Source organism: Leopardus geoffroyi, chromosome B2 (genome assembly GCF_018350155.1).
Source record: "Leopardus geoffroyi isolate Oge1 chromosome B2, O.geoffroyi_Oge1_pat1.0, whole genome shotgun sequence".
In the NCBI taxonomy this organism is placed as follows: Eukaryota; Metazoa; Chordata; class Mammalia; order Carnivora; family Felidae; genus Leopardus; species Leopardus geoffroyi.
Genome location: NC_059332.1, coordinates 113174969 through 113187266, shown reverse-complemented (window position 1 = coordinate 113187266; position 12298 = coordinate 113174969). Strand labels below are relative to the sequence as shown.

The following is a 12298-nucleotide window of genomic DNA, read 5'->3' as shown; positions in this document are numbered from 1 at the left end:
CACGGACCGCGAGATCGTGACCTGGCTGAAGTCGGACGCTTAACCGACTGCGCCACCCAGGCGCCCCTGGGGGGTCATTTTTAATAAGGACACTGAATAATTCAGATGGAGGTGGCTCAAGTAACATCCCTGAAAAATATATTGCTCTTAAATATATTCATTCTAGAAGTCTAATTTTTACGAATAATGATGTCCCTTATAGTTGACTACAAAAACTAAGCCTGCTTTATCACCTTGTCTTATTATGTACTCTTATTTTTCTTTTTGTAACCTCCAATCCTATTTACCAAGAAAACCACACTTTCTCCCACACCTTTTCCAATCATCACATCTAATGAATACAAGCACTCAAATAATTAACTTCACTTAGCTCTCTCAAAAGTGTAGATCTCTATGGGCATGTCTCCCAAGCCACCAAGATTGTGTTGAGGTCTCTGGGCATTACAAACACATATGTGTAAAATCACTGATTCAGAGGCACATGGACACATGCCCGGTCTCAACTGCACATAGGTGTCCAGTGTTCATTTAGATGTATCCAGCTTAGTAAGGAACAAGCCTTAAGTGGGCCCATGGTCATTGTGTAATACTGGCACATGCTTTTGCTTGTGTTTACGATTATAATGGCTTGTGGGTTCAAGTTGTATTTATATAGCACTGTAACAAACAAGGTGAACAATAAAAAAAGTTCAATTAACGGGCTAATTGTGTGACCTTCATCGTATATTGATGGTTTTATTATTTTCTAACTTTGCCAAATGAGTGAAGTATTTTAGTGGATGACAAGTACAGACAAGTGCTGGACAAGTGTTCCATCTGATGTATGTTTTTTTTTGTTACAGCTTAACTTCTTGAAGATCTGTTTTATACAAAACCAGTGTGTGTACTGGCACAAGGCTTGGTATTTACTTTTACCAAAACGTAAAACTCCACATGCAAATTGAGACACCTGGCTCTGCAGCATCCGGGCTCATTTACAATACAATTGCGCCTTCTACCAAGGTTGGCATTGCTGGTGCAGCAACATTCGTGTTCATTGTTTTGATTTCATAATGTCTGGCTGAAGAGTAAGTACTATATTCCTACAAGATAGAGTCAATTGCTGGCTTCTCACGATAATTTTTTTCCCCCATTTGAAGTGGCCTGTGTGAGAGGCAGATGGCTAAGTGATTCCATTACGCATGGCATCTCACACATCTTAACCAATTAGAAAAGGCTGTAGAGAATTACATGGAATTAATCCCATCCAGAAGGTCTAGGGACAGCCTCATCTACTCAAACTCTAGTTACTTGGTTTACAATGTCACAAGAGCCCCTTGATGGGATTAAAGCTGTGTATCTCTGGGCAGTTTGTCTATTATTTCTTGTGAACAGTGTGTGGGGGTGGTGGGGGGGCTACAACTGTGTCAGCATTTGTTGGGGGTTAACAGTAAGCTCTCACATTCATTTTATTCAATCTGCCAAGCCGTGAGGCCCTTTGAAAATGTCCACTTCTTTTATACTTGTAAAAACCATGCCATTTAGTTGACTTCTTTTGGCTTTTTCAAGTGTTTGTTTTGAAGTTTCATTTATACAGGAAATAGACATAATCACCAATAAATTTAACTTTAATAACTGAGACCCTGGGAGCCTTTCCTGGTTGGCAAAAAATTCCCTACATGCTGCAAATCCTCCTTATGGGATATCCTATTTCTTATCTGGAGTTGAAAGTCGGGATTAATCCAGATGATTAAGAAAATCTTTCTAAAAGATACCCTGCATCCTCTTTAAAATTAAACTCTCCTTGGAAGTTTCCTTTCTTTTCCTACTAAAATCATAATGGCAATGATAAAAGTAAAAGGACATCACAGGAATTTTGGTATTTTCCACAGGTATGTTTAAAACTCAAAGGCAGTGGGATCCTCCCAATTTACTATTCCACAAAAAATGACATTAGAATATAATTTTGAATCTAATTATTAATAATTGATATTAATTTGACAATGTATGCAATATACTAAAGAAGTTGCAAGTGTATATAAAGAAAAGCTTTGATTCTTTCATTTCAGTTATCCATTTGAAAAGCTCCCACATCATATATACCATATATATGTGTTTCAGTGAATACACACACACACACACACACACACACACACACACACTTCATCTTCTTTGTAAATTCCTAAAGCCAGACACCCTCCAGCAGATAGTGTTACTGAAGGTTTCTGTCCCTTCCTCTTTGCTTTCCAAGGCATGGAACTCGCACTCTCCTTCTCAAACAGGAAGATATACTATAAAAAGTAACATCAACCATGGGAAATATAAAGGGAGAAGGGATATGCCATAAACAGGGATAAACATCTTCCGTTATGCAAATCTGCAAGATCCCTTTAAGCACAGAACTGCTCCTTGTCCCCACTGTGGGCCCTCTTCCCTGTCCAGGGACCTATGAATGGGGTCTTTCCCTCTTAAGTGACCCACCATGAGAGGCTTAGATAAGGCACAAAGTTGCCCTCACTAGACTTCAATCCCCCATCTCTGCAACAAAGTGGGAAAGTTATACTTTTGTTAGCACTCTATCAAGGAAAAAAAAAAACCCAAGGAAAACATCCACTGGACAAAGCCTACTTTGTGTGCCGAGAAACCCTGATCCTTGACTATTGTGTCTAGTCTTGTTTATGCAAGAAATGATTTTTCAGTATTTTAGCAAAATTATCAGCAGGGAAATTTTAATATTCTATATGTTTATTTGGTTAGTTCACTCTCCAATATCTAGAGGAAGAAAACATTCAAAAAAATTTCTTTAAACAGAGGAAAGAATCAAATGTTCAGTTCTGAATAAGAAAGCTCTCACTGTGAAATGCCCTGATACAGTAAATGTACTTTATGCCAAACTTTAAGAAACTTACTCTATACATAGGATGTGTGGATATGTTCTGTGTTTATACTTTTTTATCATACAGTTTATGTATAGTTTAGTTTATATAGTTATATATATATTTAAATATATAAAATATTTATATATTTAATACATATATTTAAATATATATTTATATGTACAGTTTATATATTTATGAAATATTATTATCTCAAGTCTTTTATGTGTGAACAAGTGCAACTATGAGACTCAATGGCTTTCTCTGACTAACCCCAAAGCCCAAGTAGGCTTTAAATTATATGTAGTGCTTTCAGCATGTGACAGAGGCAGGAAATTGGGGGAGAGGTAGAGAATGCCAAAGACAGAAGTGGGTTTAGAGATCCCATGGCCCAGGTTCTGGATCTCAATTCCACACTTCACTCATTAATAGACCCTAGTAAATATTATTTTGTTTTGATTTTTGAGCTATGATGCTAGGATAATAACATCTCCCTTACAGACCTGCAAGTACTCATGTAAAAACCTATATTGTAAAGGAGGCATGAGACATAAGCTTTGAAAGTGGTTGGTTAAGTACCAGAGGTAGGTAACTACAGAATGGCTTGGTTTTCTTTCTATCTCCCCTGGAGAGGACAAGGGGTCTTGAAAAGACCTTTGCTCTATTATGCCAGTGAATTTTCAAACTAGAGTCTGTTACCCACTCAACAAGTATTTATTACTGACTCTAGGCCAGGCGGTATGTCAGATATTAGAAGAATTCTGGGAAATGATTCAGGAAGCTTCAAATGTTTGATCTGAATTTTATTCGAAAAAAGAATAGAAATGGCATGCATGTTCAATATGCTGGATATCAGGCTGACTCTTGATAGCACTGGTGTTGTAACTTGTGTACTCAGGTTAACTCGTTTTTGTGTAGAGTCATAATATAGCTTCTCCTGCCTTCTCTGAAAATATTTTTACTTCTAAATGTGCCATTGATTAGGAATGTAATGGTGCTTAAATGTTCCTTTAAAAAATTCAGGCCCACTCATGTGTACTCATGTAAAACTGTACAAGCACACGACTGTGTTACATGAATGCTGGGTTCGGTTACATGAATACTGGGCTCGATAAATGCCAGGTCAGGCCTGGGGATCTGCCCAGAATCTGCTCTGCTCACTATGTAACTACACAGCTATGCAAAAACAAATGACAAGCTACCTTGTTCGATACAGTTCTTAAGTTGTAATTTTGAGTGCTTCTCTTCTGGCTTTTATATTTTTGAGAAGGAATGAACAGTTACTAACATATTCCTGATGATACAGTTTTCTACAATAAATATTTCCATCCACTTTTTCAAAGAGTATGTTGAGATTGCAAGGGGAGCTATGCAAGAGTGTCGGCCTTTGCATAGACTTCTACAGCTGAATTAGGATTTTTCTCAGTACTGTGCAATCAAAACGAAGTACAGCAAAAAAAGAAATACTGAGGCTGATTTCAAATTATTTTCTAAATCAAAACACTGGTTGTGCTTAATGATGGATTTGATAATAAGCCGATGTTGTAAATTAATTACATAGAAGAAATACACTAGTAGAATAATGTTTTGTCTGTGTCTATGCTGGGGTATTAAGTGCTCTTAAACAAGTATGGAAACCATGGCTTGAGGTATGACTTTCTCCAAAAGGAAGGCCATAGCAAGACAGCAGCAGAAGTAGTATAGAAGCTCTGTTTAAGGCAGTGCTGTTTTCCTTGTTTCTGGAGAAAAATGTAAATGTAACCCCCAGACCTGTGGTTTGCATGGTAACACAGACACAAGTGTTCTATGACACAAGTGAATGTCGAGTAAAGTTCGAGTGAGATGGTCTCAATCATATTTTACCCATTTTGTGTATAACATCCCTTTTGTAAAGGCATTATCAAATTGCATGCATCTCTTCCCCCAGACTCAGAACCATCTGGGGATCTGCCCAGAATCTGCTCTGTTCACTATGTAACTACACAGCTATGCAAAAACAAATGACAAGCTACCTTGTTCGATAGAGTTCTTAAGTTGTAATTTTGAGTGCTTCTCTTCTGGCTTTTATATTTATGAGAAGGAATGAACAGTTACTAACATATTCCTGATGATACCGTTTTTTACAATATCATCCTCTCTGGACAAGGCTCATGTGGATTCTTCTGGTTCTGTAGGGCTTATTTCTCCTTTCACTGAAATGTCAATTCGTGCTGAATTCTTTAAAAATCACAAGAAACATCACGTGGATATTCAAAAATGAAGATCACAAGCTTTATAAATATTCCTATGAGAACATTTCCCTGCTGTGGTCAATATTTGGAGTCGCGTACATTCACAGTGTCCATCGTTATTCTATTGAGACCAAGGAGTAAATATCACTTCCTGTTTCCAGATCTTACAAGCTGAGAGGAAGGAAGGAAGAAATAGGGAGCAACCTGTTGGCTGCTGAAGCTGATGCTTCCCTTAAATAAGGATTGGATGGAAGCTATATGTTGCCTCGAAAAGCTTTTGTGCATTTGGGGGTGGGGTAAGGGTATTAGAAAAGCCTGTTTTAGGGGCGCCTGGGTGGCGCAGTCGTTAAGCGTCCGACTTCAGCCAGGTCACGATCTCGCGGTCCGTGAGTTCGAGCCCCGCGTCGGGCTCTGGGCTGATGGCTCAGAGCCTGGAGCCTGTTTCCGATTCTGTGTCTCCCTCTCTCTCTGCCCCTCCCCCGTTCATGCTCTGTCTCTCTCTGTCCCAAAAATAAATAAACGTTGGAAAAAAAAAAAAAAAAAAGAAAGAAAAGCCTGTTTTAGTGTAGTGCCCTGCATGGGTAATGATGTTCAGTTATTACCCCATTTACAGTCTTAATAGTTTAAATGTTGACCTTTATATTGGTGATGATTTACAGTTACTTTTTGATCTGTTGCAGCTATACCAGACAATTAAATAGATGCAAATTTCCAACTAGGAACTAGGGATATATTTTGTTTTATCTTATTCTCTAGGACATTAGTGTGATAAAACTGTCTTCCTACTTGCCTATTCCTTAATACTGGTTGCCTGTTTCCTTTGATCCTCTTGGTCCAGTGAGGTCAAGTCATATGCCTCTCCTGAAATCTGTTTGCAGGTTAGCACTGGTGGTATCAGCCTTGCTGATGCTACTTTTCATTTCTCAATCTCTGGCTTTGTCTAGTTCTCCTTCTACTGCTTTCTCTACTGCTCTTTAGGACTTGTTCTACATTTTTGTTCATTTTCTGTTTCTAAGACTACTCCCTTCTGTACTTTTGCATCCATGTCCATAGGTTTTCAATAGGACTCTCGTGTATAGAACCCAAATAACCACATATAAATTCTGTCATTTTTCATTTTGGAACTATGCCCCGCCTCCAAGACTAGGTTAAGATGAACAATAGATTACCTCTCTCAGAACTAGAATAGTCCCAGGGTGCCTGGGTGGCTCAGCTGGTTAAGCATCTGACTTTTGGGTTCGGCTTAGATCATGATCTCATGGTTTCCTGAGTTTGAGCTCTGCATCAGACTCTGCACTAGCAGTGCAGAGTCTGCTTGGGATTCTCTCTCCCTCTCTCTCTGCCCCTCCCCCACTTGCCCTATCTTTGTCTCTATGAAAATAAATAAATAAACTTAAAAGAAAAAGAATTGGAATAGTCCCTATTGGTCACCACACAGCTCGACTGAACATGAGCTAGTTACTAAACAGTGGAAAGATCCTTGATCATCCAGTCTCTCTCACCCTTCATATGAGACACTTTAAACAAAAGACACTCAGAGCTAATCATCTGAAAATCCTGCCAGTGTAAAAATAAGCAAAACTTCAAAAACGTGTTAAAACAGGTGGAAAGGGATGTATGCTTATGCTTAACTCAATATACATTTGAAATCATTGTTTTCCTTTTACAAAATAATTATGTGGGGGCAAGAGTAGCCTAGAGGTTAGATTTGGTCTGAGTTCTTGAGGTATAAGCATGAAGAGGACTTACTCTGTGTTCTCGAGCAAGTCACTCCTTGCATTTATTTCCCTAACTCTAAAATGGAAATAATGCCTCCATCCTGAGGGTCCTGGGGCTTACTGTCAGAGAAGTGCTTTGGAATCCACCGCTGAAAGGCGCTCAGCAAGTTCAAAGCACTAATACTAAGAAAGGTTTATCATATTTATAAACCAGTAAATCCCTCCCACGGTGTAAAATGATTCTTACTAATTTTATTCCCTACACAGACCAAAAGAAAAGCTTCAGATTCTTCGATACCATCAACTTAACACAGTGCTCCAGCTGTGTCCAGGCATAAAACTCTGCCCATCCTCTTTTGATTTGCCCCACGCGCTGAGCCCAAGACAAAAGAACGCACTACTCGCAAGTGTGACTCATGTGAAAATTGAAACTGCATGCTCCATTTTATTAAGGGCCTTGCTTTCTTTCAGTGGGTTAGAATAATTGGGAATAAAGGTAAACACTGTAAAATAAACGTGAACACGGAGTCCAATAAAGTAGGTTTGAATCAGCTGCTCCCCAGCAAACCTAGTGGACAAGTGGGGAAACTGCAAGAGGCAAAAAGCTATTGATGATCCCAATGCATTACTTCACTAGGTGCTTCATTTAAATACATGATTTGAATTAATAGAAACAATGTCTAATTGTAAGACACATGATAATTGTAATAATCAGGGTTTATTCAAGAGAAGAGGGAGCCTAGAAGAGAAGAGGGCACCTGGCCAGCAGCATGGATGGATGGCAGAAAGGTTGAAGGCCCAACAGAAGTGATGTTATCTATCGCAGGTTATAAAGGGAGAAAAGAAGAAAGATCCAGACATTCAGTGTGTGCCAAGTGTGCCAGGCATCATGCTAAGCACCTTACGTGCACCGTATCTTGTAATCCTAATAATGAATTTGCAAGATAGGCATTACGATGACTTTTATTGAAGCTGACACCTTGGGTCATTTTTCCAGGTACTAAATAATAGAATAAGAAAACTGTCTGGTTTCATATGACTCCCACTCGCACTGTTGATACCACATCCTGGCACCATTTTAGAAAACAACTCTGTTGATTCTGAAAACTATTGTTAGGTTTTTCATTATGATTTGTCACCAAGCACACTAAAATACTGTTAGTTTCCATCTTGGCTTAGTGTATCTCTTTCACCTCTCTGTGGCAATATTCCCTTTTCTTCAACAATATTTGGATTGAAAGCCTGTTTTTTCAATAATTATATTGAGTTATGTTTTAAATATGTTATTGGTAGTGAAAATACACACGTCAGGTCTAATGATTGGTATCTCCCTTCTGTCCTGATTTATCGATAAGGGTGGAGAGGCATTGAGATGAATTTGAGAATTTATTCAAGAAATCTTGGCAAAAGGTGTAAGAAGAGAGAACAATTTTTTGAACACTTCTTTCAGGAAATTTGTTCCAAGTTGTGTACTAGGAAAGGAAAATCGTAGTTCTGGGAAATCCCATGAGGAGAAACTAGTGTGTGGATTGCTCTGAAGACACCAGCTTTTGTCCCAACTGTTTGTGTCTTTCAGTGTCTGCCTCCAGAAAGTCTCTAGAAAGGAACTTGTGAGATTAGCTCAAAACTGTCCCCTGACCCACTAGTGCCTTGGCATTCTTTCTTTACTCCCCTCTCTCCACCGCTCTCTAGGTTACTTCTTTCTTCTCAAATCTTCAGTTTCAATTCGCTAGTAGCTTCTCTCTTGCCCTGGAGCCTGGGGCTAGGGATTGCCTTTGTTTCTTTACTAGACACTCACACTTTCAGCTGCTTTCAGGACAGCATCTGGGGTCTCTCTCTTCCATCTGAAAAACTAAAGGATGAACAAGGGCAGAGAGCCATAATGTTTCTTCTTCGGTGACCAAAGAGCACTGGGTTGCAATTCATCAAGGCCTGGGCAGGAGTGAGGCTCCCATACCTGGAAGTCCCTGTGGGGGCTTGATACTCATTAATTTAGACAAGTCTAAAACCAGCAAGGAGGCTAGCCTTACCATACCCAAGTGTGTAATCTTTGCATGCACAGTGTTTTGAAGTAGCATTTGAATTGCACAGTCTTAAAGTGTCTTTTGCACTCTAAGATTCTAAGTATCTCTTTCACTGCAGAGAATGAGGTAAGAGAATGACAATTGAAGCTTGAACCCACTGCTTTTGAAACACAGCTTTGAGAAGATGGCCTGGTCTCTGGCACATGAATTAGGTAAGTATCAGGAATATCTAGGAGACCCTGTGCTTAGGAGCTTGCTCTGCTGTTTTCGATTATTTATTAAGATTTACTCCACATGGTGGAGCGCCTGGGTGGCTCATTTGGTTAAGCGTCTGACTCTTGACTTCAGCTCAGGCCATGATCTTGTGGTTTGTTGGTTCAGGCCCTGTGTCAGGCTCTGCATTGACAGTGAGGAGCCTGCTTGGGATTCTCTCTCTCTCCCTCTCTTTCTGCCCCTCCCCTGCTCGCTCTCTCTCTCTCAAAATAAATAAACTTAAAAAAAAAAGATTTATTCCAGGTAGGTATTTCCAATGTCTCTCTGCTGTCTTTTCTTGTTACCACTTTTATTTTTCTAATCTTTGGATCTTAAAATTCTTCTTTTCTCACCCTCCCCATCTATTTTTATGCCTTTTGTTTCTTTCTATAATTAATCATCTTGAAGAAGAGCTTAAACTCATGAAGCAAAAGGTTTTCATCTGTATCAGCCCTATACAATAGAACTTTTGGAGATGATGGAAATTTTCTGTATTTGCACTGTCCAATACAGAACTTGTTAGCCATGTGTTGCTACTGAGGGCTTAAGTTGTGGGTAGGGTGGCACTAAACAGTGACAATACAGCAGAGACTGGGGAGAGAATTATAGAGAGGAACAAGGTAGAAAAAGGACTCCTTTAATTCTATGATTAAAGTCCTGGATTTCTTGCTCCCTACTCCTTACCCTGAAAAATGGCTCATGTGCATGAAACCTGCCAAAATAAACACAGCAAACACTTAGGAAACTGAAGTTGGTGCGCAATATCACATCTGCAGATTGGACTCTGAGAAGCACACAGGTGAGGGAAACCAAAATAACAGTACAAAGCTTTTGAAACTAAATTGACATTCAAACCACAGTCCACAAAATGGAGTCAAGACACGTTCAGGGTTGATTGCCTGCTAAAATATATGATTTAAAAAGAAACCTGATTCTTCTAACTCAATCCTCAAAATGTTAAGGAATCAATCCAAGTCCCAGAAAAACCATAACTCAAATGAGAAAAGACATGCAATGCCACGATCGCACAGAGGTTGGAGTTAAATGACAAGGTTGTCAAGCAACTGTCATGAAAATACTCCAACAAGAAATGCATGAAAGGGAAAATGAAACAAACAGCAATGGGAACTAATAGAAAACAATCAAACAGAAGACATAAATTCTAACACATTGTGAATTACTTTGAAAGTAAATGGCTCAGCCCCTTTCCTCAGCTGCTGCTAAAGTGCTTGGTCCGACTGAGGAAGCTTCACTTTATCCAGCAGCGCCCAATCTCCCCACCTCCGCCTTTGTCTGGGAGCTCGAGGGCATCTACTCGGGTCTCACGGTGCAGGATGATGAGGTGTCGGTCAAGGAGGATGAGATCAATGCTCTCATTAAAACAGTGGGTGTAAATGTTGAATCTTTCTGGCCAGGCTTGTTTGCAAAGGCCCTGGCCCACGTCAACATCGTCAACATCAGGAGCTTTGTCCGTAAGGTGGGGGCTGGTGGTTCTGTCCCAGCAGCTGGGCCTGCCCCCTCCACCACTGCTGCCCCAACTGAGGAGAAGAAAGTGGAAGCAAAGGAAGAAGAATCAGAGGAGTCTGATGATGATGTTGGCTTTAGTCTTTTGACTAAATCTCTTCTTTAACCTGTTCAATAAAAAGCTGAACTCTTATAAATAAATAAATAAATAAATAAATAAATAAATAAATAAATAAATGTAAATGGCTTCAACTCACCATAAAAGACAGAGAATGGCAAAATGGATTCAAAAAATTATGATCCAACTATGGGCTGTCTAGAAGAAACTCACTTCAAATCTAGGTATGATACAGGTAACTTAAAGTACAAGAATGGAAAAAGATATATTGTGCAAACATTAATCAAAAGAAAGCTGGAGTGCCTATATTAATATCAGACAAAGTAGACTGTGGAGCAAAGAAAATTAACAAAAAGTGGTATTACAAAATTATCAAAAGGGTCAATTATCTAAGAACACATAACACTCCTAAATATGTATGTTCCAAGCAGCAGAACCTGAAAAAACATGAAAGAAAAATTGCAAAACTGAAAGGGGAAATAGACAAACCCGTAACTAGAGCTAAGGCTTCTCTTAGTAATTGATAAACCACCAGACAGAAAATCAGCACAAAACCTGAACATGAATGTTCATAGAAGCTTTATTTGTAAATCAAAAAATGAGGATGGGTGGGAGGGAGGGGAGGGTGGGTGATGGGCATTGAGGAGGGCACCTGTTGGGATGAGCACTGGGTGTTGTATGGAAACCAATTTGACAATAAATTTCATATTTAAAAAAAAAAACTGAGAGATGCCTGGGTGGCTCAGTCAGCTGGTGATCCAACTCTTGATTTCGGCTTGGGTCATGATCTCACGGGTTCATGGGATTGAGTCTGCCTCGGGCTGTGCGCTGACAGCCCAGGGCTTGCTTGGGATTCTTTCTTTCCTTCCCTTTCTGCCCCTCCCCTGTACATGTGCTCTCTCTCTCTCTCTCTCTCTCTCTCAAAAGAAATAAATAACCATTGAAAAAATTAAAAAAAAAAAAACACTTAGAACAACTTAAATGTCTTTCAGTAGGTGGACAGATAAACAAATTATATTACATCCATTGCTACAGAATGAATGTGAACCCCCAGCTTTCAAATTCATATGTTAAATCCTAATGTCCAATGTGATGGTCTTTTAAGGTGGAGACTTTGGAAGGTGATTAGGTCATGAGGGTGGAGTTCTCATGAATAGGAGTAATGCCCTTATAAAAGAGAACCCATAGAACTCTGTTACCCCTTGCAGCATGTGAGGACATGGCAAGAAGATGGTTGTCTATGGACCAGGAAGTGGGTTCTTGCCAGACACCCAATCTGTAGACACTTTGATCTTAGAATTTCCAGTCTCCAGAATTATAAGAAATATATTTCTGCTTTTTAATAAGCCATCCAGTCTATGGCATTTTGTTACAGCAGCCCAAATGGACTAAGATGTCCATACAATGGAATACTACTCAGTGATAAAAGAAACAAACTGCAACAGCATGTTGGATATCCATTATGCTGCATAATGAAAAGTCAATTATATTCACATTACCTTCTCAAAATGACAAAATTATACTGATGAATGACAGATTAGTGTTTGCTAAGGGTTCAGGTTGGCAGGAGGGCAGGACTATGAAGGGATGGTGAAATGGTTGATGATGATCTTGATGATTATCATAGTTCTACAAA

At 39.3% G+C, this 12298-nt stretch overlaps 1 protein-coding gene and 1 long non-coding RNA gene across 2 annotated transcripts in view; both read left to right on the top strand.

The window, feature by feature from the left end:
• The window catches only part of LOC123608976, a 28413-nt gene extending 19377 nt beyond the window's left edge, over positions 1 to 9036 (top strand). The window contains exons 3-4 of the long non-coding RNA XR_006717553.1: positions 843 to 1067; positions 8947 to 9036. This is a non-coding gene — a long non-coding RNA (uncharacterized LOC123608976). The remainder of the gene's footprint in view (positions 1 to 842; positions 1068 to 8946) is intronic.
• Positions 9037 to 10257: 1221 nt separating this feature from the next.
• On the top strand, positions 10258 to 10737 carry LOC123608975 (60S acidic ribosomal protein P1-like). Its single transcript, XM_045499475.1, has one exon. The coding sequence runs from the start codon at positions 10273 to 10275 to the stop codon at positions 10708 to 10710; it is 438 nt and encodes a 145-aa protein (XP_045355431.1). The 5' UTR covers positions 10258 to 10272; the 3' UTR covers positions 10711 to 10737.
• Positions 10738 to 12298: the final 1561 nt, after the last annotated feature.